The 26,550-nt window shown below is 47.1% G+C and overlaps 1 protein-coding gene across 2 annotated transcripts in view; it reads right to left on the bottom strand.

Annotated features, from left to right (window-relative positions):
* SRGAP3 (SLIT-ROBO Rho GTPase activating protein 3) overlaps positions 1-26,550 on the bottom strand; it is a 254,066-nt gene that overhangs the window by 81,778 nt on the left and 145,738 nt on the right. For both annotated transcript variants that reach the window (XM_065886366.1, XM_065886367.1), the window contains exon 4: positions 11,000-11,062. In XM_065886366.1, coding sequence (XP_065742438.1) covers positions 11,000-11,062 — 63 coding nt within the window. The remainder of the gene's footprint in view (positions 1-10,999; positions 11,063-26,550) is intronic.

The raw sequence follows: 26,550 nt of genomic DNA, 5'->3' as shown, positions 1-26,550 counted from the left end.
AGTCAAGGAACTCAGAATGAATTACTGGCCAATGTTATAACCTTATTCACTGTCATTTAAAGTCCTGTGAAGTGAGACTTTTAAATGAGGACTTCCTCTGATTCTTACTGTGAAATCACAGCATTGATCTGTTGTTAAGAAAGTCCCCTTTGTCATATGTCAGGAGTCAGTGGGGGCAACATCTATTGTAGAGCATATCAGGTAAGAATATGGCCTCTGGCCCAAATGTCTGGGCTGAATCCTGATGCTGCCACTTCCCGGCTGTGTGACCTTGGGCAAGTCACATAACCTCTCTGACATCTGCTCCCTCATGTATAAAATGGGGATGATAATGGCACCTACCTCATAGGTTTGTCGTGAGGACTAAATAAGTTAATTTTTTATAAGGTGCTAACAGCAATACCAACCACACAGTAAAAGCGATGTAAGCATTAGCTGCTACCATCACCACCAGCATCAACATCCCTGATTTGGGCTGAGGGTTTGAAAATCTTGAACTTACTCACTTGACTTCAGGAAAATGCTCACAAACTCTAAAAAACATTAGCTAATGTGAAAAAAATAATTATTCTACACCATGTTTCTCCCTCCTTTCATCCTGAAAACCTCCCCACGTTTCAAAACAATAAATGAAAAACTGAAATCAACTTTTCTTCTTGGGTCTTGGTGGAAAGACTTCTTCTCTGCATCCCACCCATCTCTGCTCATCTGCAGTTGCCCTAAAGCCTCTAGAGATGCCCTTCTTGCTGATTTCATCCACTCCTTATGCCAATACCTCTAAGTTTCTTTCTAAACAACTCAATGGACCAGAAAGTGTGTTGGATCAATGTGTTCTCGACATCTAGTGGCCAAAGGGGATGACTGCAGGTTTACAGATAACCAAGGCAGTTGCCTACTTTCAACCACCTTTAAGCCATGGCTCCTGGAACATAACGCAGCTCAGAGTCGGGAAGCTGGCTGAAGGCTGTCTGCGGGCCTCTCTCCCATTCTTGAACCTTCCCTCTACACCTCCACATCCACAGACACCACTGCTTTCTTTGCTCCTCCCCCTCTATGTGATCCAGTTGGTAATTCCTGATCCCAAGAATAATGGTGAACTTGATCACCTGGTGTCACTTACGTCAGGCAGCTGCCACAAAAAAGCTTAACCTAGGGACCTCTCTGAAGTGAGTCTAACTATTTATGCCCAGAATCCTCTAAGATGTTTCCTTTATTTAATTACCTGAAACATGGGCTTCAGGATGAAAGGCCCTTAGCTCAATAGTCTAGAACAGCCTGCTCAGTATTGCCAGTCCAGGAGATGCTGAATAATATTTTTAAATTATCTATTACTTCACAGAGTTTGCCAGCCTCTCTATTCATGATCACCAAGGAGCATTTCAATTAATCTTTACCCCAGTCCTGGGAGGCAGCATGATAACAATAATAACAACAATAGCAGCTAACACTTACTGACCACTTATTACACACCAGGCCTAGTTCTAAGCACTTCACATATACGAACTCACTTACTTCTCACAAAAACCCTGTGACGTAGACTATATCATCCCTGCTTTACCAAAGAGGAAACCACGAAATAGGGATGAAAGGGTCCTCTGCCCCACAGGGACTCAGGAGACCCAGTTTTGAAACCTGACCTTCCCACCACTTGCTGGATGACCATGGCAGAGGCTTGACCTCTCTGTGCTGCCTGGCAAAGGCCAGAGAGCGGGGGCTAGGAAAGAACTCAGTAAGCTGTGACTGTAGAGTGGCGGGCTGACAGCAGTGCTGGGGCGGGGAACGGAGCAGAAGTGGATGCAGGAGCTGAGCTGAGGCCAAGTCACTGGGACCTGGTCTTCAACCCGGGCTCTCCAGAGGGGCCCTCAGAGGCACCTACCCAGCTTACTGCCAGATGGGCATTCTCTTTCCAACCCTCAAGACCCTATCAGGGAGAGCCTTTCAGAAGAAGTCCAGCACAGGCTAAGAAGCACTACATAGGAACATGTAAGTGAGACTACTATTCTTGGCCCAAATCAGTTTCATAGGTTCTCAGAGGCCCTCCAGAAACTTTGGTGTATTAACCTGTCATTGAAAGAAACTAAGGCCCAGAAATAGCAAGCATGTGGCCTAAGTCACACAGCAAGCCAGATGGCCGGGCCTTCCAAGCTGTGGACATTGCCTTTTCTGGTGATCATGCTGCCTTTGCTGTGTACACTTTGCCTTTTGCATCTTCCCAAACCCTCAGATCATGAAAACAGGAAAGTACTATCTGTACAGCTCTTCAGATCTGCATTTAAATGCAAAAGAAGGCAAAGGCAATCTGGAAGTTAACAGCATTAATACAGGGACATGCTGGGGCAGGAAAAGGATCAGTTTTTAGAAAATAGGTTCTCCACAATGCAGTCCATGTACACTTCCTCCACCCCACAGGAAGGGCCATCCCTAGGCCACACAACAGTTGTGTATGAGGTGAGACCCTGGGCCAGGACATGACAAAGACACCCTTGAAGTACCCAAACTTCAGTCTGACCGCCCACACTCTGTGTGGCCTACGTTCTCCGTAGAAATTATAATCACTGTCTTATTCCATTTGCACGTTTATAAACTGTCTCACCCAACTAGAGTGTAAAGTCCATGAGGGCAAGGACGTTGTCCATGATCATAATCCCTGTATTAGAGCAGAGACTGGCACCCAGCAAGTAGCAATATATATTTGCATGAATGAGTGGACAACAGCTGACTGGCTGGCTGGATAAATGGGTGGGTGGATGGATGGATAGATAAGTGGGTGGGTGGGTGGATGGATGGGATGGAGGGAGGATAAAACAGGGGAGGTAGATTCTATTGCCTTTGCTCTGGTGAATATATTTGGGGGTAGGGCAACAGCTACACCTTCAATCATTTAATATTTATTGAACAGTTCATTATGTGCTAGTTACTGCACTCGGTGCCATAATAGGAAACACTACAATGTAGAAGACAGATATGGTCTCTGCCCTCACAGAATACACACCTTAGTAGGGACAGTTATGCAAGTGATTATCACAGGGTGTGATAAGTGCAATGATCAGGGAGGTACACGGCGCTAAAGGAAGGCTTCCTGAGGAAGTGATATCTAAACTGAACCTTGAAGGAAGAGTAGCTATTAGCTAGGTGAACAGGGACTGGGGTGGGGATGGATTATTCCAGACAAAGGAAGCAGTGTCAGCATTAAGCCCATTAGAAGCAGGAGCCAAACAGGTTTGAGGAACAGCTTACAGGTAGAACATCAGGTGTTTGTTTGCAAACCAGCCAATGGAGCCACTTTCTCCTCCTTCCTGAGCTCCTCCCCCTCAGCAGACATCTGTTTTTGCTCTCTGCGTAGGATCATCCAGTCCCCCTCCTTCTGGAACATCTTCCTGATTTTCTTTGAGGAAATCCCCCAAATTCCGCTCCACCATTCTCATTCCATGTGGTTCATGGAAAACTGACACTACCCCCCAATCCCTGGGTACAGGGCAGCAGACCCAGGCCTGACCTATCAGTATGCATGATGTTAATCTGGCCACAGCGATGGGACCCCAGCCAGGCCAATTAGAGACAGCCCTGGGCTTCCGCTGGAAACACCAGGAAGGGAGTGTTCACTTTCCACTAGGGGGCGCTGAGCTGATATGAAGTGAGCTTGGGAGGGTGGGGAAGAGGGATGGACTTGGGCCAACTTTGTCACCACAGGGGAGAAGCCTCCTGCAGAGGAAAACACCACCAAATAAGGGAGGGGAGGATGGAGGGAAGGGAGGGAGGGAAAGGAAAGGAGGGGGAAGGAAGACAGAAGGAAGAAGGAAAAGTGAGGGAGGGAATAGGATAAAATGGAGGAGACACAGTTCTGCTGCCTCTGATCTGGTGAGTGTATTGGTGGGGGGAGTGGCTACACCTTCAATCATTATATATTTTTGAACAGCTTATTACATGCAGGTATGATATATACCAGGTGCTGCCAACAGTACTGCGTGGAAGGCAGATAGGGCCTCTGCCCTCATTATTCACTCTACTGGGGAGACAGACAATGAAACAAGTGTGTCAGCCTCCGAGATTCAATAAATTGCCATTTTTACATATGTCAGCTTTTCCTGGCTTTCTGTCTCTTGCTACTGAATGAGTCCCCAAAGGCAGACTTCCTTCCCCGCTAGCTTCCCCACTACCCAGGATCAATCCTGGTCTCGACTGGCCACACTTAGTGCCTGACTCACAAACACTGACCGGCTGAACAGGGGCTGCTCCCCGTACCCGGCTTCCTCCTTCTCTGCCTTGCTCTCCACCTGGGAAACTCCATTGTCATTCAGCTCCAAATCCAATGCCATCTCTTCTCCATTCACACCGTGTCCATATCCCCACTGACACTTGTCACATGGCGTAGCCACATCCCATGCTCTCGACACAATGATGATCAGTAAACGTCTGCTGAGTGAGTGAAGGAATGTCCATGCAGGAGAGCTGAGGCGGGGAAGGAGGTTGTCTAGAAGGAAAGCTTGTTCTCCCCATTCTTCTTAGGACCACCGCCATCCCTAGATGACACTGGGCATACGCCCTGGCCAGCAGCTGTGACAGTCCAGCAGGGACTGCCTTGCCCTGAGTCAGAGATGCGCCCTCCTCTCCCTCCCTGGGCAGCGTGGCAGGAAGATACAAGCCTGAGAGGAGCCTCAGAGTTCCTCTAGATTCGTGCCTTCATGCCGCAGATGGGGAAATCGAGGACCAGAGCCCAGCTAACTGGCACTGCATCAGTGTTTCCCAAAGTGTGTGACGGGAACCGCTTGTGTTAGTGAGGTGATTTCAGGTGTTACACCTATTCAGTTCTCTTGGAATCCTTCTGAGTATATCGGGAAGAAAAACTCAGTTTGGTGCTCTCATGTCTAATGCCTGCTTTGAAGGCACTGGCAAGAATTAACCCTGTTTTTTCTTCATTTAGCTTATGGAACCTTTCTATTTATACCAAGTTGTTTTTCATTTGCTAATGTGAAGTATCATTTCCTTCCAAAAAAAGATATATATAAGTAATTTATATGTGTATGTTTATATAACTAGTTGAATGTTTTTATGTAAGTAGCTTTTGGGAGTAGACTTGGAGCAGGCTCCGCCACTCCCCTGCTGGGTGACCTTGGGCTGGCTACCCAGTCTCTCTGTGCCTCGCACCCCTCATCTCTAAAATGGGGTGGTAATACTACCACCTACCTCAAAAGTGAACCGAGGATGAAACGAATTAAGACACTGGGCATTTAGACCAGTGCCCAGCACGTGATAATCACCATATAAAAGTGGAGGCTCTAATTATTAGTGATATGAAACAATCTCCAAAACATAACCACAAAAGCAAGATGCAGAACAGTAGGCCCAGTTGTTGCCACTTGTGCGGGATATGTGTGTCCATGTATGCTTAGTGATGAATTAAATATCTCTGCAAGGAGCCACCAGCTGAACTAGAAACTAGTAACCAGGCTTGTATGGGAGGAGGGGGAGAGGTGGGCAGCAGGAGACATACTTCTCACTATGTATCTTTTTGTACTGTTTATCGGGTTTTTTACAAAATGCATGCATTATCTATTTCTAACTTTAAATATTCAACAATTTTTTAAAAAGGAAAGTCTCTCTGGCTCGAGTATGTAACATGTGTAATAGACGGCAAGCCTGGAGGATAGGAGAGCGATCAGGAGGTGGCTGAACTTTTTTAGGCAAAATATTCTCAGAGCTCGGGCTGGCCTAGTGGCATTGTAGGGGAGAGGAGAGAGGGAAGATTTAGAAGCATAAATGAAAAATATTTATGCTTCACCCTTTCATAAAACACACAATGATTTAACACTGGCGTTCACCAGGCACTGTGCTATACTCTATGCCACTCACTCTTAGAATCCAGAGAGATGAGGTGGTGACACTCCCATATTCTAGGGAGCTGAGGCTCAGAGTGTTTAACAAGTGACAGCGCCTTGAACCCAGGTCCATCTGGCTCTGAAACCTGTGCTATTTCCAGTACACAAGGCTGCTTACCCATGAATTAATTATGACCGGGAGAGGGTTTTTTTTTTTACAAAGGAGTCAATTTAAAGAAAATTATTAAGTAAATGGCACAGGGCCCAGTTACATGATGAAACCTCAGTGTTTATATCTCAGTGATGACAGATGTCAGTCCAGGAAGACACACAGTGAGCCTGGGAGGGAGCTGGGGCCAGAACCCATGCTGCTGGGCCCCATCTCAGGCTCTCTCCACCACTGCATCCCTGAGAGTGGTCATCAAGAGGGAGACACCTTTGCAAAAATTTGCCTGGGGGCCCAGAGTTGATTTCATACCCCTGAGCCCAGCGCACAATCAAGTCAAAGCCGGAGTAGGTAAAAGGTAGAGTCCATTCATTACTCCAATTGGCGTCTACCTGTCACCAGCAGCAGTTGGTGTGGGTGCTCCTCAGGCCCCCTCCACGTCACCCTGAACCAAGTCTCAGGGGCCCCACTAGCAGTGCTGGGCTTGGAAGACAGGCCCAGCAGCCCTGCCTGGGAGAGCCTGGAGCAGGGCTACTGAGCCCAGCAGGAGGGGCCCGGTGGCAGATGCTACAAAGTTTGTCAGTTCAAAGCACAACAGGTGCATTTCATGATCTAGAACTATACTGAAAATCTGAACGTATTTTTAGCTGAACAATGAAAACAGAGTGCTTTGTTATTGTTTTGTTTTGGTTTTGCTTCTTCTGGAGCAAAGACTGGCACACTGGCTCACATTCTCACCCTCTGCCCTTCTTTCCTCTCAGGTCAATACACAATGATCAAGAGCTATATATTGTGTCAGGCTGATGGGAGTCTAGGGAAAAATACGTGAGGTGTGACGTGTGTGGGGTGTGTGTGGGGGTGTGTGTGGGGTGTGTGTGTGGGGGGTGTGTGTGTGTGTGTGTGTGTGTATAAGCACTGGCATGTTTTAGAAAGGAAGGCACCTCAAGGTGATGAGGACTGGGCAGAGGGAAGCCTTGTTGAGTGAATGAACGAATGAACCAACGAACAAATGAACCTACAAAATGCCCAGCCCTGCCGTCTTCTCTGTGTCCTTCCTGGTCCCAGGTAGAGACAAGCCTTTTCCCTAAAGTAGGAGACAGGTGGCAGTAAGCATTCATCTCTATCATCATTATGCCCAGTACCACCTCCTCTAAAACACATTGAAAGAAAAAACATGGGGCTTACTGGACAGTCCTTTCTCTACATCATTTCCTCTTTAGTCCCTGTGGTCATGACTGGGGGAGGAGGGAGCATCTAAAGGCTTGCATGACGAGGCACAGTAACCAGAAAGTGCTCAAAGCAAATCTCTAGTAACAAAGCGTGGGATTGGGGTCCAGAGCGTCCTCAGCAACTGGGTGCTGTGGTGGACTGTTTGCAAAGACGGCCACAGTAGTTGCCCGATGGCCTCAGGGATGCCCCTTTGCATCGTCACTTTGCAAGCAGTTTACTTCTCCATCCCACAGCTCTGGGCTTGGCTGTGCGACTTGATTTGGGGAATGAGATATTAGCAAACGTGACACAAACAAAGGCTTGAAACCTCACTGGGGTTTTCCCATTTGGGGCTCTTTTTTTCAATGGCCAGGAAACTGTAGCCACATCAGTGTCCCCAGTTGAACCCAGCCCAAATCACCAACCCACAGAATCTCGAGTGAATAAAATGCTTGTTGTTTTCAGCCACTGAGTTTTGACAGAAGTTGTTATGCAGCAGTTGATAACTGATACAAAGGCCTTAAGCCAGGCTTCACTTCTTTGTGCCTCAGTTTCTTTACCTGGAAAATGTGTGTCAATTAAATAATGTGTATAAAGTATCTAACACAGTGTGAGATACATTCTGGCCATGGTTGTTATTATTATACTTGTTTTGAGGTCCAAAGACGATATTTGACTTGGCCAAGCTGGGAGGTGGTGCAGCAGGAATTCAAACCCACCTCCCTCTGTAATCGATTTGCTCTGCCATGATCCTGTGTTGTCTCTCCTGCTCAGAATTCCCTTTCTCTTCCTCTGTCCCCCTGTGCTTTGTTAATTCCTACCCATCCAAAGGCACCAGGCCCAGAACTCACCTTTGATCACAGTAGCCCCAGCCCTTTTCTGAAACCTCAGTCAATCTCTCACACATGCACAAACTCTACCCCTCATTTCTTCACTCAGTGAATATATATTGATTGCCTACTGTGTGCCAGCACTGCCCTACTGGGACAGCTGTAGAGAACCTGGCTCAGCTCCCCCAGGCTCACAGTCTAGGTGCCCTCCCTCCGAGTCCAGGTATCCAGCACACTCTAGGCTCTGTCTTTCTTAGGCGGTGATATCACCAGTTCACAAGTTTACTCTCATTTCCCTGCACAGATTCTAAACTCCTTGCAGGCAAAACCAGTTTCTTTCACTTATTCATAGATCCTTCCCTCCCTCCTTCAACAAGTACCCTGGGAACACCAAGGATGTACAAGACACTTCAAAGACCAACTCTTGAAATGTTCACAGCCGGCTGCTATGTCTCCTGTGGTGCTAAGTCCACAGAAGGCAGCCCCAAATATCTGAATTTAAATGAATTTCTGGGCAACTACTGAAAACTCAGTGCAGGCAGCGAATGACCTGGTGGGGGGCAGGGGGTGCTGTTGGCACCACCGTGTTCTCACTTTTCTGCAGCACATGGCAAAAGGAGAGAGTGGGGAGGGGCTGGCCCTTCCTTCCCCACCAGCTCCAAGGCCATTGCCAGGCTGCTGGGAGATGGCAAGCAGGGACCAGCCTGCCTGCCTGGCCTGCATGTCTAAGGCCAGTGTCACTTCTGTCCAGCCACCCTGCCCCATGGCCAGCAGGGACACCCGTGTGTGGGCACCAGCGTTATCCTCCTGGTCCCTGACCCGCCTGCCCTATCCAGCCTACAAACTGGAGAAAGCTTCTATTGCCAGCCCACATTTCACTGAGAGCTGAAGTGACTTGCCCAAGACAAAACAGCTGGGTTCAAACTGAGGCCTTGGGCCCTAAGCGCAGTGCTTCTCACCAAGATCCGACTCCAGGGAGTGTACGTGCCAACGGAAGAGACAGGGTGGAGACATTCAAGATAACATAAGGGGTTTTTTTACACTGCCAAAGGAATTTGAGGCCCAGCGGTGACGGCTTGCTCAAGGTAGTGGAGTTTGGTCTGGGTTTGAAAACTGAGTATGACTCAGACAAGCAGAGGAGGAAAGAGGGCGGCTGTAGGCCGGGGGATCTACAGGGGTAAAGGAGCCAACAGGGGAGAAATTTGGGGTGAAGAGAGAGCACCCAGGAGGGGAGCCCAGCTGGAGCCCAGAGGAAAGCTTAGAGATCTGGGTGGGAGTGGCTGGGGTCCTGGATGTGGACCCAGTTGCTGGAACACTGTGGAGGTGAAGTGCCTGAGAAACATGAAAAGGTCCTCAACAGGGGAACAAACCCTCTGCAGAATTCTGAGGAGAAACATCTCATCTGGTTCCCGGCCTTGCCCCTTTACCACACAGCTTCTCCACCGGGTGCTAAAGTGGGAACACACAGTCCACTTCACACTCGCCAGGGAGGTGGAGACAGCAGTGGTGATGGGACCATGGGAACCTCTGATACGCTGTGCCTCTTGGTTCTCTTTGTCCTGGGCATGCTTACGTATCTGATCCCCTTTAATTCTCACAAGGGGGTGTAAAAAGCAGGTATTATTATTTCTATTTATCAACTGTATTTGAATCCAGGTCTCCAGCTCCAGAGTCTGTGCTGTAAACCACAAGGTGATTTCCCCACAGTCCAATCTGACTCAAAGTCATATGTTTTCTCCAGCAGCAGTGCTTCCTTTACCCCAAGCAACGATCCATTAAAAAACTGTCAGGGTGCGAGTTTTTCTCCTTAACTTGGAATCACAGAAATGTGTGTTTCAACTTTTATAGATTAATCTCTAGGAACTCTCACCCCCATTTTACTGATTTGGAGACTGAGGCCCAGAAGATCGAATGTCTGGCCCAAAGTCCCATAGCTGGTTGGAGTCTGAGGCAGGACTTCCAACCTGAAGTACAGGCTCTTGGGCAAAGGCTCTTGGCCCCTGAGAGGTCTACCACCTGCTGGTTGCACAGAACATGGACTTAGAAAGATAACAATACCAAAGAGAGGGGCCTCTCACAACCTGCTCTTCTTCCCCTCATACCAGAGCTTTTCAAATATAATTTTAGCAGCAGAATCCTCCCCTTTTAATGAGAAGCTTTATAAGGAATCTCCACATACTTAAAACATAACAGTTTTTCTCTGGCCTGATTGCCTTAGGGGTGGTGGGCCTGCAGTTCTGTCTGCTAGGCCTCCCCACCCTGCTCCCCCAGGCTGTCACTGGGCCTCTCCTCACTCCTCCCCACGGAAGCCCGTGGCTCCTCAAAGCACAGGCTGTAACTTCCCTCACTATAACCACTGTGCTTGTGTTCCCCATCCACTCACCTTCTCAGATTCTAACACCCATCCCAAACCCAGTTAGATCTTGCCTCTAAGCAGGGAATAAGGTCAATTCTGGGCCAAATTGTGATGTTCTGAAATTATTCCCCTGAGATGGTGAGGCATGCTCATCCACCCCCCAACCCCTACCCTCTGCCCCTCACGTGACCCTCAGAAGAGTGCTCCATTTTGCAGATGAGAATACTGAGATCCAGATGAGCTAAATGCCCGCCTCAGGTCCCACAGTCAGTAAGGAGCGGGCCTCAGCTTCAGCCTGTCCTACCTGACCCACGCTCTCTCCACTCCAGCTTTGCGTCTTCAGGTTTGGGAGGTAATATATTCCCACAGCTGGCAGGTAATCTGGATCTCTGTGAACTTTTACAAATTAAACATGCCTGGGGCCCCTCCCCAAATGTACTGAATCAGAAGCTGGGGCTGTGAGTCATTACATCCCATTGTGATGACCCACTGTCACTCAGGCAAAAGACACAGCAAAAAGGCCCAGGGTCACCCCAGATCTCTGGTCAGCCACCCCCCTGTGCTGGGCGCAGAAGAAAGGGGGCCCAATCCCAAACAGCAGCGGAGCCTGAGCGAGACTCACCGTGTAGAGCTCATTGGTGACCTTCAGGAGCTCCTCATGCATCTGCAGGCCGATCTCCTTGCTCTGGAATATGGAAGAACAAGCGTCAGAAGGGCAGAAGGGAGCTGGCTGCACTGACCAATTTCCTCTTCAACACAGAAAGGGCAGCAATGCTTGGGGTGGGGTGGAAAGGGGTACAGAAAACGACATAAACTTCATTGACCCAGACCTGAATACTTCAACTCACATCCACAGAACAAATCCACAGAGAGTGGCTCCTTAAAGCAGGAATTCCTGGGCCATATAAGTTGGGGAACCCTACACATCCCCTCCCTACCTTGATGCTTCACAGAGACACCATATTAAAGATTCTGAGAAGCCCCACAGCCAATCAACCTGTTCAGCTTTCTGTAATGCTGGGTGTCTTCAGCTGATGTGACTAGAGTGTGTGTCCCTAGCTCAAAACTCACTAACATCTCATGAGACTGGGGTTCCAAAGAACCCAGTATGAGAAATAATGATCTAGCCTCTCAATTCAGTGAGCAGCTCAGGTAAATAGCCCACTGGCGCTTGAGGCAGGGGGTCTGCGTTCTTGCCTGGCTGCACTGCCGACTAGTCACATGGCCTTGGAACCTAAGTTATCACATCTATAAAATAAAAAACTTTAAAAAGCTCCTTGAACAAAATGAGGCGGGTTTTCTTACTGCAGAACTTTTCAGAGGCTTTCATGCCCTCACATGCATGGACTTTGGGGCTGTAGGGTGCAAGTTTAGCTGACCTCAATCCAAACCATGAAGTGACATACATATTTAGTATATTGAGGGACATGAGTCAGAAAACAATGGACGAATTATCTCCAGGTTCCCTCCAGCCTGAAGATTCCAGGATTCTGTTATTTTGCATATTATTATTATTATTATTACAGTCATCCCTCCATATCCATGTGTTCTGCATCCAAGGATTCAACCAACTGCAGATAGAAAATATTTGAAAAAAAATTCCAGAGAGTTCCAAAAAGCAAAACTTGAATTTGTCTTGTACTCTACTGCCAACTATTTACATATAGCATTTACAGTGTATTTGTAACTATTAACATAGTATTTACACTGTATTAGGTATTATAAGTAGTCTAGAGATGACTTAAAGTATATGGGAGAATTGCATAATTATATGCAAATATTATGCCATTTTATACAAGGGACTTGAGCACTGTTGGATTTTGGTATCACGTGGCGGGGGCGGGTCCTGGAGCCAACCCCCCCCCATATTGAGGGATGACTGTGTTATTATTATTATTAGGGGGAGGGGAAATGCTCTTCCTGTTTGCCCAGGCCATCATATGAAACTTCTGTATTGACAATGGGAGCCCTGCTCTTGGCCCCTGACAGATGAGTCATCCTGTCCTCTCTCTCAGCTCCCTCAGCCTCAAGTATGGCCAGCGGCTGACTGGCCTTCCTCTGGCTCCTTCACAGGTCAGAGCCCCCGGACTCTGAGGTCGCTGAGGAAGGCTCAGTATCAGACATGATGCCTTCCCAGGCTCTTCACCTGGCCCACTGCCTTCCTCTCAGCTTCTGGCCCTGGATGGCCAAGAATCACCCGCGTGAAGGCAGTCCCTACAGGAGATCTCTTAGATCTCCTAAGAGATAGCAAGGACTCCAAGGCAATTGCAGAGATCTGTTTAGACATCCCTCCAGCTCTGGCGACTAAAGCAAGGAGACCCAATCCAAAAGCACAGCAGAGCCTCGGCAGAACTTTCTGTGCAGAGCTCCGGGAGAATCTTCGGTCGCATCCTGGGCATCTACAGAGGTGCTCGATGAGCCCAAGGAGCTGTCCCCATCTCCTTCCATTCTCCCTGAGTCTCAGCCGGTACCTCAGTCTCACCTGTGGCCCCTCCCCCTGACATTTGCCTCGGACTCTCTGACACCCTCCAATGGCCTCCTCTTGGTCCTCGGTCTGGCCAACATCTCTGACACCCAAGATTCAGTTTCTCACGTATTTGTTTTTATGATCCAACTTTTTTGATAGGTAATAAATGCACATGGTTAAAGGAACTCTAACAGTCAGCAAGGTAAAAAGTGAAAAGTAAGTGTCCTGGGCTCCCAGAACCCCACCCAGAGGCAAGTGCTATTAAGTTTCTTCTGATACCTTCCAGAAACAGTCGATGAATATACATGCATACAGTTGGATAGTGTCTGTTTTTTTTTTAACACAAATGAAAGTATTCTATACAAGCCTTTGTTTCTTGCTTTTTTCCACCTAACAATGTAACTGATAGATTGTTCCTTGACAGGACACGTAGCTCTTGCATTCTCTTTTTCTAATAGCTGCTCGGGGTTCCATACACCAGATGTATCGTAACTAATTAACTAGCAGGTTGTCTCCAGTCTCTTAATATTCCAAACAATGAGACAGTGAACATCACTGTACTCTGTCACCATGCACATGGGCAGGGACCCCTGTCAGAAAAATTTCTAGAAGCAGCTCTGCTCGGAAGAGTCCAGCCTTCTCAGCTCAGCGCCAGCCGGCTCCCCACGCACTGCTGACTTCAGCTCCCACTTCTCGGGCTCCATCCTGCATGACCTCAAAGACCCATATCTTCAGCTGTTGCAAAACAGTACAGTTTGGATGGCGCCTCATCACATCAAATTCAAATTACCCAAAACAAAGTTGTGACTTTTCCTCCATCTCCTCAAGTTCAGTCAATGGGATAATATCTTCCCAGACATGGCAACTGGAAATTTGGAGCTATTTTTGACACTTTTTAAAAAATCCCCCGTCCTCAATCTAACCTGTCAGTGCATCCTGCCTTCGAACCGCCCAGTCCTTTGTTGTCTGCAGCAGGCTATACCCGTTCCCTCCCCACTATCCATTCTTGCCCTTCCTGCTTCCTAACAGAGACGTGAATTTGGCCCTGCTTTCATCCCTCCAGCCAAATTCTTTCCAGGACATCACTGACCCCCATCCCGACTCAAGATGGCAGATTCTGTATGTGTTGTTAGTCTGGGGGTGAGTATATGACAACTGCATGGAAGAGGACTTAGAAGGTTGAGGGGAATTTCAGCTTTCCTACTGAGTGCTAGCAAAAAAGCATGGAGCCCCAGTGGCTACCAGCAGGCCTCTTAGGACCAGGAGAGGAAGCCGCCTTGGGTGGCAGAACAAGAAACCTAGCTGCTAATGACCTCCAGAGAAACTGGTTGAACCGAACCCACAGCCTGCCTCCCGGTGAACTTCTACTTCTGTGGATTTACTAGTTAAGCTACTTAAAGCTGGGTTTTCTGCCATTGGCAGCCCAAAGCAACCTAATGGATGCATTTCCCATCACCAGTCCCACAGCAAGCAATGTCATCACTGCAGGACCCAGATTCGTGAAGCCGCCCCTCAACAAAGTCCTGACTCTGGTTCCCGATTCTGCATGCCCATCCCAATGTCATTTCCTAGAAATGCATTTTACTGTGTCCCTCTAAGGCTGCCTCAGTGCCTATGGGATCAAGACCCAGCTCTTTAGCTTGACTTTCAAGGCTCCATACAACTGGCAGAGGTCTGGTTATGGGGTGGAGAGGGCTGAATTTCAGAGCCACAGAGACCGGGATTGAAGACAGGACTTTAAACCATTTTACCTCTCAGCATCTTTGCTTCCTCGCCTGTAAAATGAGTGCCCGTTACTGTCCTTCTTTGCATTTATAAAGGGAAGTGCAGTGATCTTGCTTGTTTACTTGTTTATTCATTTGTCATTTGTTTCCCCCACTTGAAGGTAAACCCCATGAGGGCAAAGAGACTTTCTGTCTGGTGGTAGATGCTCATATCCCCCAGCTGCTGGGACGGCTGGCAGCAGACAGCCCCCAGCTAAGAGAAAGCTTCAGGGATGGCATCAGAGGATGTGGTGACAAGCCCTCCAAAGACCGACACCTCATCCAAAGATGGATCTACGTGGGGCATAGAGGCTGGTTTCTCCTGTCTCAACATGGACAGCTCTAAAGGGTTGTGCTCTCTTTAGAACTCCCCGTAGGGCTGGCTAAGACCTTAAGTAAGCCTGCCTGCACTATAGCTTGGCTCCACTCAGCTTCCTCCCCCGCCCTCCCTAGGGGGTGGATCCCAAGTACACTCCCTAATCATTCTGCTAAGATGTTAAATTCAGGCCTCAGAGTCAGCTTCCCGGGTACACAATCTGCAATGTCTCACCTCCCCACTCTTCCCAGCAAGCCGTAGAGCCTGTCGCATAGTGGGTGTTCATTAAGTAAGTTTGTTGAGTGAACCTATGAATGAATCAAGTGACAGTTCCTCTAAGACTTAGTTTCCTTATCTGTAAAAGTGGGACGATGTCACAAGTGTCATGAAGTCCCTGTAAGGATGAAAAAAGATGACGCACATGACAGCACTGGTATCATACCAGGCACAGGCAAAGAGCTTGGGAAACAGTGGTACAGGCTGAATCAATACCCACTGGATGCCAGGAGCAAGGCTAGGAAGTTGCCCAGAAAAGGGAATTCAAAGTTGAATTTTTTATTAACTCTCCCCAGTTTGGTGGGATCAAGGGTCAAGAACGAAATAATTCTAAGGCATGAGGCAGAAAAGGCTGCAAAAGAGTGAAAGAGGAGGCGATGTGGGAAGCAGGGATGAAGAGGCTGGAGGGACCACCACCGGAGCCACCTGACCTTGCACGGATGGCCAGAGACGGCATTCTAGACAGGAGGCACAGCTTGAGCAAAGGCACGGAGGCCGGGAATAGGGGAAAATGTGGTTTGCTAAGAGAGAAGCACAGCAACAGAAGAGCAGAAGGTACGCTTGGAAGGCAGGTTGGGCCAGATCACGGAGGCTAGCAGAGCGCAGGCTTCAGTCAGAGCGCACCTGGGAGCCTCTGAAGGTTTCTGAGCAGCAGGGTCTGACGGCAGACTGTGCTTCTTCAGGAAGATGAAGCTATGGGTAGAAGAGGGTGGATTGGATGGAGGCGCTGTAAGTCACCAGAGGGAACCTGCCTGAGTCTCTGCTCTCTCCCCCTCAGCACCAAGCCTGGGCAGGGCTGGCCACAGTGAGGCCTCAGCCAATAGAACTGCAAAGGACTAAAGGCATTTTATTTTTTATGGTTGGGTTTTGTTGGGAAGGGAAAGAGTCTCACTACAGTTCCAGAAACTACTGAACCCAAACCAAACATTCCATCATGAAGGGGAGGCTAAAACCCTGATCATCCCCAGCAGACACCACACCCAGCCCTTGGGGACCCCAGCGGCAGTGTATTCGCACTCTGTCTGCATTTCTCGCATGGCTTTCATGCCTACAGAGGTTGGGGTGGTGGGTTGCTTCCTTCAAGGACAGGAAGCGTGCGGACTGTAGAATATGATTACACTGGGCCAAGGAGGGTTCAGCCCTGGTTCTTCGGGGTTGGAAGGACAAAGCCCTGTCTCTCTAACCCAAAAATCTGTAAAATTGGGTGGCAAGTGGCCCCGGCCCTGCTTCTTTTTTTGCCCATGGCTAAGGACAGTTAAACTCCCCTGAGGACCAGGTCACTCGGATGGGGGTGGGGGCGGTCCTGGGCATTACGAGACACTTAGCAGCATTCCTGGCCTATCACCTCTAGACGCCAGGAGCATCCCCTACCCCACCGCAAGCTGTGACAACAAAAATGATCTCCAAACATTGCCAAATGTTCCCTAGGGGACAAAATCGTCCTGGGTGGAACCGCTGCCCTAGACTTAGGGCTCCAAGTGGCAGCTTCTCTGGGCTACAGATGTGTTTTATTTGGCCATTCAGTGTTTTCAGAAAATCTGACGCTTTCCAGCATTTAAAAATCAGGAAATTGCCCTTACAAGTCCAGATTTTCAGCTTCTCTTGAAAAACTAGAAGATCCAGAGAGGCTGAGCCCCGATTTGGAGCACAGCGGCCCCTCGGATGGGGTTGTACTCTCCAGTTGGCCACAGCATCTCCCTTCACCCATCCCTTTGAGTTTATGACCAGAAACCAGTGGGGTCTCACTGGGGGCAGCCGTCTGTATCGCCTGGTGCTCATCAAGGCAGCCATCCCAGACCTGCCAAATCCAAACGTGTGAGAGGATCTTTCTACAAGAGCCCTTCTCACATGCCGACCTTTGAGAGTCACCGAAGAGTCTGGTTCCTGAGGCTGAACCTCCTGACTCTCCCGTGGACCCAGACCCCACTGTCTGCATAGAACCCCACGCCCCTGAACCCATCCTCCTGTCTGCACTACCTCTTCCTGTAGCTCTGTGGCCAGTTCCTCACCTAGCTTTGATTCGATTTACACCAGCATTTATTGAATGGCCTACTACATACGAGCCTCCATGAGGCACTAATGACACAAAGCTGAGTGAGACCTGGTCCCTGCTCCATCAGCTGCTGCCAGCATTTCTGGAGCACATTCCATAGGTAAACACTGTCCAAAGTCACCTCCATATATTATCTAATGGAAACCTTTAAGGCAGGTACTATTATTATGCCCACCTGGCAGACAAGGGCTGGTGGCTCATAAGGGTTAAGCAACTTGCCCCACGCTGTACAGCTAGGAAGTGGCAGAGCCAGGGTTCAACTTTTGGTTGCTCTAACCCCAAAGCTGGCACTCATAAGGACCTTCTGTGGCCTGTTTCCCCAGGGCCAAGACGAGATACAGGCACACAGGTGAAGAGAAGCCACTGCAATGCTGTCACAGAGATGAGTCCAGGCCACAAGTCCAGGCTGCAAAGAACGGCATACCCTCTGGACGCCACCAGCCCATCCGATGTGCTTTCTCACCACTTGTGCAAAAATCTGCATCCTTGGGCCTTACCCTCACTTTCAGGCAGTAGAGTTCTCCTTGGCCTGGTCCTTCTTGGCCCACCTGCCCTGCTAGGACTAAATCCGCCATGATGGCCATCTCTGGCTTCTCCCTTCTTCCTTGTTCTGATAACAAAAGATGAGATACAGGTGGCACTCACCCCTGCTTGTCTGATCACACCAGATGGTCCATGCAGCACAGGACCCAGCCTGACCAGAGCGCTCTGGTGCCCTGTGTCTAGTGACTGGGTCAGAGATGGAAATGTATTCCAGGCTGAGCCAACAAGAATTTTCCCTGCAGCTTTCTAAGAACCATACTCTCAGATCATCTCTCCTCTGGGGTCACCAAGCAAGGACATCAGGGGTCTCGAGCTACCCACCACAAGGAGAGTTAGGGCCTCGACAACAGCATTTCTGTCCTGACCTAGTGATGCTAAGACTCACCTCTGGACTTTTCCAGCTTACAGAATCCCGTGAACTTCCACCTTTGCTCATGTGAAACAATACTGACGCACTCTGCTTATTTTAGCATGAAGACACCAAAATAACCACAGGGTGTGACAGCCTTCTGAAAACCCTCTACCAAGCACCAGCTTTCAAACAGTTTCTGCAAAAGGACCAATTTTCAACTGACTAGAGAGAGCATAAGCCCCTTAAAGGCTGGGACTCTGGCTTCGCAGAGTGCTGTTCACGAAGACTTGCACACAAAAGCAACTCCATACTACCTGTGCGTGAGCTAACCAATACGCAGAGCCAGCGAATGGAGAGGGTAAAAGGGGGCCACCTTTGACTCTCGCTTTTCCGCAAAACACAAGACAAAACCAAATCCTGTACATTCATGTCAAGATGGCACCAGATGACAAAAATTTTTTGACACAGTGTTCCTGAGCGAAATCAATGTCTTCACCAAAAGTTCTGCTGTGGATGGCTGAATTTGCTTTTCAACGCAGGGCTGATCTCGCTATTAAGGGGAAACCCTCAGAACTGTCACTACAAATCCTAGGACTTCATGAGCTGTATTTGAAAAGTTCTCTTTGCAAAAGGTATGTATCTGTCTCCCTCAGGCTAACTCAAATGTGGAGCTGGTCATTCTGCACATCTAGAAAACATTAAAATTCTGGGTTTCAATGACAAGACTCCCTCTCACTTCTCCAGAGGAGACCGTTCGAAACAACCCTTAGAAAACTTTAAGGCAGTGAGTAAGGTGGAACCCTCCTCAACTCCAACCGTCCCCTCTTTCATCGCATCAGGCGTTGAGTCAGCAACACCTGTCTCCCTTTTCTCTTTGCTTGATGTTCTCACGTCCAGTTTTCCCCCTTTGGGAACATTCCATGGTTTGCCTAGTTCTGAGGTTCGAAGGAAATAATGGGAAACAAATACACAAACCAAGTGGAAACAAATATACAAACAAAGTAAAAACAAAAACTCTGTCTCTTTTAGTGCTAATCCACTGCTTCAGCTTATTTTCTCATCAAATAACAAAACTGGAGACCCACAGATGTTCCCCATTTAAATAAATGATATATGTAAGCACTGGCCATCTCCCAAAGAGATTGCATTTTTATTTCCAAAGCAAAGGCTTGAGGGGCGTGTCTTGGAGGGATGGGGCTTCTCCAACTCTGTCCTGGAAGGTCAGTTTATCCCTGAACACAGCCACTTGGACAGCTAACTGGCTGCCATTCTCCGGGCTGTGTCCTAACTTGCCAGTAACTGGGCTGCCAGCACTCTGGCACGTCCTTACCCCTTGCCTCCTAACATCATCCTTAGCCTACACTCCGCCCACCTTCCACCAAGACACTTGTAACTCTTCCCCCTCCCCCCACCTTCTTCCTTTCCCTGCTCCTGGACACCTCCCTTCTTTCCTCCCCTTCCCAAACTAACTTCTGTCTCCTGTGGCTGCAACTCCAAATGTTGTCATCTACTTGTTTTCACAAGGAGCTGGAACACCAGGGCTGGGATATCAAGCAGCAAGGAAACAGGAGGCCCTGCGACCATTCATCAAATGTCCTCGGCAGAAGTGGGCCCCACTAGTGCCTCCCAGGAGGCCAGCAGCAGGCTAAGGCAAAAAGCCTAATGTTGTGTCTGTCACCCTCTTCCCCCCCTAATTCCTCCCAGCATCTCTCTGGGGACCCTGTTTGTGCTGAAAGCCTTCATTTTCAGAAATGCTTAAAATAACAAGTCTGAGGATACCTTGGAATGGCATGACCAAGTGACCTGATACGGTCAGGCTAGGAGTTTCTGGATCTCTTCTAATAATACTAAATATTATTATTCATATAATACTTATCGTTAATAGTAATGCTTAGTACTATTGATATTACTACCAATAATACTTATCATTAAAGAAAATAACAACAATAATAGCTATCATTTCTTTGATCTCTTAGCGTATACCAGGCCCAATGACAACTGCTTTACTGACAGTACCTCACGTAAGCCTAATATCAGCCTATGGGATATAACCCCACTGTAACCCCACTTTAAAGATTAGGACACAGAGGCTCAGGGAGGGTGAGTAATTTGCTCAAGATCACAGAGCTAGTAAATGTGATTCTCTCAACGATTCCACTCTGTTGCTTCCACCCTGTTGCTGGGAGAGTTATGACTCCCTGTGCCTTTAGAATTTTTTTCCCCAAACATTCCAAAATAATTATAAAATGGATATCCCTCTGCCTTACCATAAGAAGCATGCAGATATTTAAAAGGCTCTCCTTTAGGTCACCGTCAATATCAGACAACAGACAAGTACCCAGTTCCGTTTTGTAGAATCTCCTGTTTTCTGTGACCACGTCCTGACCCCACCCCCTGGCTTCCAGGCCAAGGCAGAAGGACACAGTGTGGACTGCTGGGCTGAGTCTCCGTGAAAGCAGAACATACTCAGGAATAATCTTTCCTATGTCCCTGATTTTCTTCATTTTTTTGGCAAGAGTTGGGGGACATAAATCTCTCACAGGTAAGCATCAATAGGCTCAGCGGACGGTGAGAGTCTCTGTATCCTAAGGAGCGTGACAGATCCGTCTTCCTGAAAAACCAATAGCTACAAAAACCAGAAGCCCCTCAGTTTTGAGCTGTTTTCTCCCCCTCTACATTCTCTTCAAGGTGAATATGGATGTTGTCAGGCTTATCTGTTGGATTCAAAACATTATTGATCACTTATTCCTACTGAATAACTGACCTGAGATATATCTCTACCCTCCTTGTTATTTTATGATCTGATCTTCTACTTTATTTGCATTGTTTGTGAATACCTATGTATCCACCCACCTATCCACCACCTTCCCACCCATCCACCCATCCACCCATCCACTCATCCACCCATCTACCCATGAACCTACCCATCCACCTATCCACTCATTCCTTTCTATTTCCATATCAACCTCCCTGATCCAGGCCCCTGTCACCTTCCACTACTAACTTGTATATTAGTCAATATGTATAACAACTGAGTCCAGCAACTCTCTTTTCAAAGCCGTCAAATGCACGAAATCAGTCGTCCTTAAATTTGGCTCTGGCCACAACACGCCCTACTCAAGAACCTTCAGTGGTTCTTCTTTGCCTAAAAAATAAAGCCCAGCTTCTCACTCTGACACCCAAGGCCCCCTTGATCTGTCTCCAACCTACCTTCCCCACCCCACCACTTAATTTCAGCACTCCAATATTTAAAACACACAGAAGAGTAGAGAGAACAATAACAAACACCCATGATTATGCCACCCAAATTAGATAACCATTAAAATTTTGTCATTTTTGCTTCAAAATCACTCTTAGGAAGCAAAATGTTACAGAGAGCACTGAAGCGTTGTCTCCTTCCTTCTTCCCTCAGCCCTCAGTAACTCTTGTGAAGCTGGTGTGTATTCTTAGCCAGTCCACCTTTGTATAGCTCTGTTTCAGACAGGTATCTAAGAATACAAACAATATGAACTGTTTGAGTTTTAAATTTATAAAAATAGTATAATGTACCTTGCTTTCTTCACCCAACATTGTGTTTTCAACTTTTATACACAATTGCTTTATGTAGATCTAGTTCCTCCATCTAAATGATTGTATAACAGTCCATCATGTGACTATCCATAGCTTATTTAACCAGTCCCTCCACGATGGCCATTGAGGTGATTTCCCTTTGTTTCTTTACTACAAACACTATTGCAGAAAACCTCCTTGCACAAGGTTTTGTGTGTGTGCAGATATGCTAGAATATTTTAGGTTGTACTTAGAAGTGGAACTGCTGGGATACAGGGTATGTACCTCTTCCTTCTCTGTCACAAGACACTCCCAGTGTTCTCCAAAGGGGCTGAACCAATTTACATGTTTATTAGGACGACACAAGTGGCCCTGATGCTCCACATTCTTGCCAGCACTTGGGATTATTTGACCAATCTAATGGGAGTCAAACTGTGTCTCATTTTCTTTTATTTTACCTTCTCCTGATTACCTGTAAGTATGAGCATCTTTTCTTACATTTTTAACCATTTAAATTTCATTTTATGTGACTTATTTATATCTTTTACCCATGTTCCTATTGGGTTGTTTGCCCTTTTCCAATTTATTTGTGGGAGCTGATTTTTATATTCAGGTTATTAACCTTTTATTAATTCTATGCATGCCAAATATCTTTTCCTTGCCTGGTCTGTATTTTCCCCTTATTTATTTGTTGCAGTTGTTGTTGTATAGAAGATTTTTTAAATCTTTATGTAATGGAATTTATCAATATTTTCCTTTATGGTGTGTGCTTTTTTGTTTTATGTTTAAGCAACCTTTTCCTACCCACCAAGGTTTTAAATAGAATCTTCTACATTTTCTTCCAAAATTTTTTAAAGTTTTGTTTTTTACCTTTAGCACTTTAATCCATCTAGAATATATTTTTGGGAACTAAGGTGGAGGTCTAATTTTATTCCATATGGAAGAAAAAGTGTGTGTGTGTGCGTGTGTGTGTGTGTTTAAACCAGTTCCTAAAAAATAATAAGAAATGGACAAGCAACCAGTGGAATCAGATCCATTTACTAAACAGGCTATCCTTTCCCCTAATCTGTAATGCACCACTGCCATATACTGTGTTCCCATCTGTGGGGGGCTTTGTTTCTGGGCTCTGATCTGGACCATCGGTTAGTTTACTTAGCATTGGCCTAATATTACCTGTTTTACTGACTATCACTTAAGAGGAAGTCTTCATATCTGATAAGGCAAATGCTCCAACAAATACCAAAAAAATAGAGCCTACAGGCCTTATTTTCTTTTTATGGGGTAATCAAGTTAAAAATTTAAAGCAAGTAGAAAGCTTTAAAGAAAATCTTTGGAAATAAAATATGCATAATTCTGAAAAAATTATGGGGCAAAGAAGAAATTGCAAAATGCAAATTATGAAATATTTATATCTGAATGACAATGAAAACATCACTTATCAAAATTCCTAGGATGCAGCTAATTTATAGCATTAATGGCATTAATTTTCCATCATTGTTGTTTTCTAATGTATGCATTTTTTCTAAACTTTAGTTTCTGCTCTGTTAGATTCTTTTTTTTTTATTAATTAATTTATTTATTTTTGGCTGCACTGGGTCTTCGTTGTTGTGCGCAGGCTTTCTCTAGTTGCTGCGAGTGGGGGCTATTCTTCGTTGCGGTGCACAGGCTTCTCATTGCAGTGGCTTCTCTTGTTGCGCAGCATGGGCTCTAGGCGCACGCGCTTCAGTAGTTGCAGCCCGTGGGCTCAGTAGTTGTGGCTTGCAGGTGCTAGAGCACAGGTTCAGTAGTTGTGGCACACGGGCTTAGTTGCTCCGCGGCATGTGGGATCTTCCCGGACCAGGGCTCAAACCCATGTCTCCTGCATTGGCAGGTGGATTCTTAACCATTGTGCCACCTGGGAAGCCCTAATGTATGCACAGGAATGTTATTAATTTTTATATATTGATCTTGTAATCAGCCATCTTGCTGAATGCTTCAGCAGGAAGTATGAGATTTACTGGTGGTTTTCGGTTAACACCCTTTATTAGACTAAGGAGGTTTCTATTTATTCCTAATTCGCTAAGAGTTAAATGGTGAAAAGATAAAAGCATGCTTTTTAAAAGTCAAGAAAGTATTCAATATCCTGTGATAAACCATAATGGAAAAGAAGATGAAAAAGAATGTATATATGTATAACTGAGTCACTTTGCTGTACAGCAGTAATTAACACAACATTGTAAATCAACTATACTTCGATAAAAAATAAATTTAAAGAAAGACAAGAATGCCATTTCTCTTCCATTTCCCTCTACACTATATCAGTTGAGGTCCAAATCAATATAATAAGGCAAGAAAAGGAAATAAGGTTATAAAAAAAAAGAAAGACCACCATCAGTTAGAACTAATCAGTGAGTGGTTTCCTGAGCATATTTTCTTATTTCTGACCCTTTATTTAACCTGTGTGCCTGAATGTTCCTTCATCCCACCTCTAAACTTAATTCTCACTATGTTCTTTCTCAAAGTCCCAATAATCCTCCTAATAATAACTAATATTTAATGATTGCTTACTGTGTACCAGGTAGGCATCTTATATCATCATTTTTTAATCCTTACAACAACCCTAAGAAAGAGGTTTTTTATTAGCTTCCTTTTGAAAATGTTGAAAGTCAGCGGTTTAGGAATTAGGTTGAGCTCACACATCTGGAAAGTGGCAGAACAGGGATTACGCAGTCTGTCCATACCCCTAGCCACTGCAGTAGACTGCAATGCTGGCCGACCTGCTCATGATCTGGGACCCAGATTTTTCTGCCAATGTGCCTTTGCTTTGGTCTAGAATCCTGTCTCCTACTTTTCCCAGATCTCTGCATATCCACTGGGGACACAGCAATGCACCACTCAGATCCCCTTCAGCACTGGAGGACTTATTCCCCCAGCTATGGGGAGTGCTCCCGGCAGGCACCCCCAGCTATCAGCCCTGTTTGGAAGTGTCTCACCAAAGAGGCACCTACCCAAGGCCACATGCCCTCCCAGGAGCAACATGAGGGTATAAAGGCCTAGTTTCCTCGCCACAACCCAGAACAACTCAGAAGGGCCACCCCAGCCTCAGAGCTCCCCAAGGAGTCATTTGAGGCCTTTCCTGCAAATTCCCTGAATCCTGCCTCCCTCCCTTCCTTCTGCAGTGGGGACCCCAAGAACACTTGATAATACACCCCTGCACCATAATCACTGTCTGAGAGTCAGCTTCCTGGGAACCCAAGCTGGCATAGATCCTAATCCTCACTTCAAGATTCACTTCAGATGCTGCATCCTCAACATAAAACCTTCTCCAAAGTGCCCCCCAGCCCAGATTAGATGCCCCCCAGCCCAGATTAGAAGTCCTCCCTCTGAACCAACTTCCCTTTCTGCTGTATTTGCATCACTGATGCACATCTGTCTTCACTTCCATTGTTCACTGCCAGCTCCTTGAGGGAAGGCACTGTGTCTGATTCATCTCTCCATCCTCTTTAGCACCTGCCTTCACCACTAAGCATGGGCTCTTGGGTCAGACAAATCTGGATTCAAACCCCAGCTTCACCTTTACAGGCATCAGTTTCCTCATCTGTAAAACGGGGGTGATGACAACATCTTCCTCTAAGTGTTTAAGAAGTGAACGCTTAGCCCAGAGCCCGGCAAACAGTAAGCACTCACTAATTGTTTGTTATCTATGATCACTGCTTATCTATTGTCACAAAAGCAACAATACATGTCTGCTGAGTGAGTTGGGAACATGGCGACCAGCTCAGCAGCCTCAACTAGCAGAGCGAGCGTTCACAACTTGTCTCCCTGGCAGACAGTGGAGACGGCTGAAGGCTCCTCGTCCCTGGCAGTCTGCCCACTTCACTCTCTCTGTCTGTGCAGGCATCAGAGTTGGACCCTCCAGCATGCAAACCCTCACTCTCTCCTGCAACCCAAAAATAAAAAATAAACTTGGCTTTGAATCCAAGGCCATTGGTGCTTTTGATCTTGGTCACAAAGCAAGGCAATTATTGGATACAAAAGCCCTGATTTATTTATGAAATGTGACGGACATCTTCAAGGCAGGAACGAAAAAGCTCACTGAAGACCAAGCCCTTATTGCCACACAATGAATGACTGCTTTCAAACACAAGCCCCCCGAATGCCCTCTTTTCTCCGCTAAGAGTCTTTCCTCATTAGCGCTTCCTTCAGAATACCGCAGCTTCCAACAATCAAGCCCACTCCACGGCTGGGGCAAGTAATTAAATTCCGCAGGCAGCAGAGCAGAGAATAATGGATGGCTATTGTCAAGGAAGCTGAGGCTGGAGATGAAATGGGCTTCAATGCCCAGCTCAGAGATGGTTGGGGCAGGAAGAGAGAGCAAGCAGGGTGCAGATGCACCCTCCCTGTTGGTGCACCATGGTGGGCAGTGGATTCAGGACTGGACCTGGAGTGGAGAACCTGCATCTGGCGCCGGAGTCTGTGCTTACCAGAGGTGGGCCTGCATCTCCTCACCTGTAAAAGCAGAAGGTTGGACTAGGCAAGTCATTCCCCATGTGTGATCCCCAGATCAGCAGCATCAGCAGCGCCTGGGAACTCGTTAGAAATGCAGAATCTCAGGCCTCACTTCAACCTGGTGAATCAGAAGCTGTGGGCATGGGGCCCAGCAATCCATGTTTACCAAGCCCTCCAGGTGATTCTGATGCTAGACTTTGAGAAGCTCTGTTAGATCATGTTTAAAGATGAGGCCACAAACTCAAATGCACAAAGGGCCAAGGAGCTAAAATAAAGGGGTCGGTGTCATTCACTGGACAACCCACAGGGGCTGTGGGGCAGTGGAGCGAGTGTGCCCAGCCTGAAGGACCAGCGACTACTCAGCTC

This window comes from Phocoena phocoena, chromosome 10 (genome assembly GCF_963924675.1).
Source record: "Phocoena phocoena chromosome 10, mPhoPho1.1, whole genome shotgun sequence".
In the NCBI taxonomy this organism is placed as follows: domain Eukaryota; kingdom Metazoa; phylum Chordata; class Mammalia; order Artiodactyla; family Phocoenidae; genus Phocoena; species Phocoena phocoena.
This window is presented reverse-complemented; position numbering and strand designations above follow the sequence as displayed.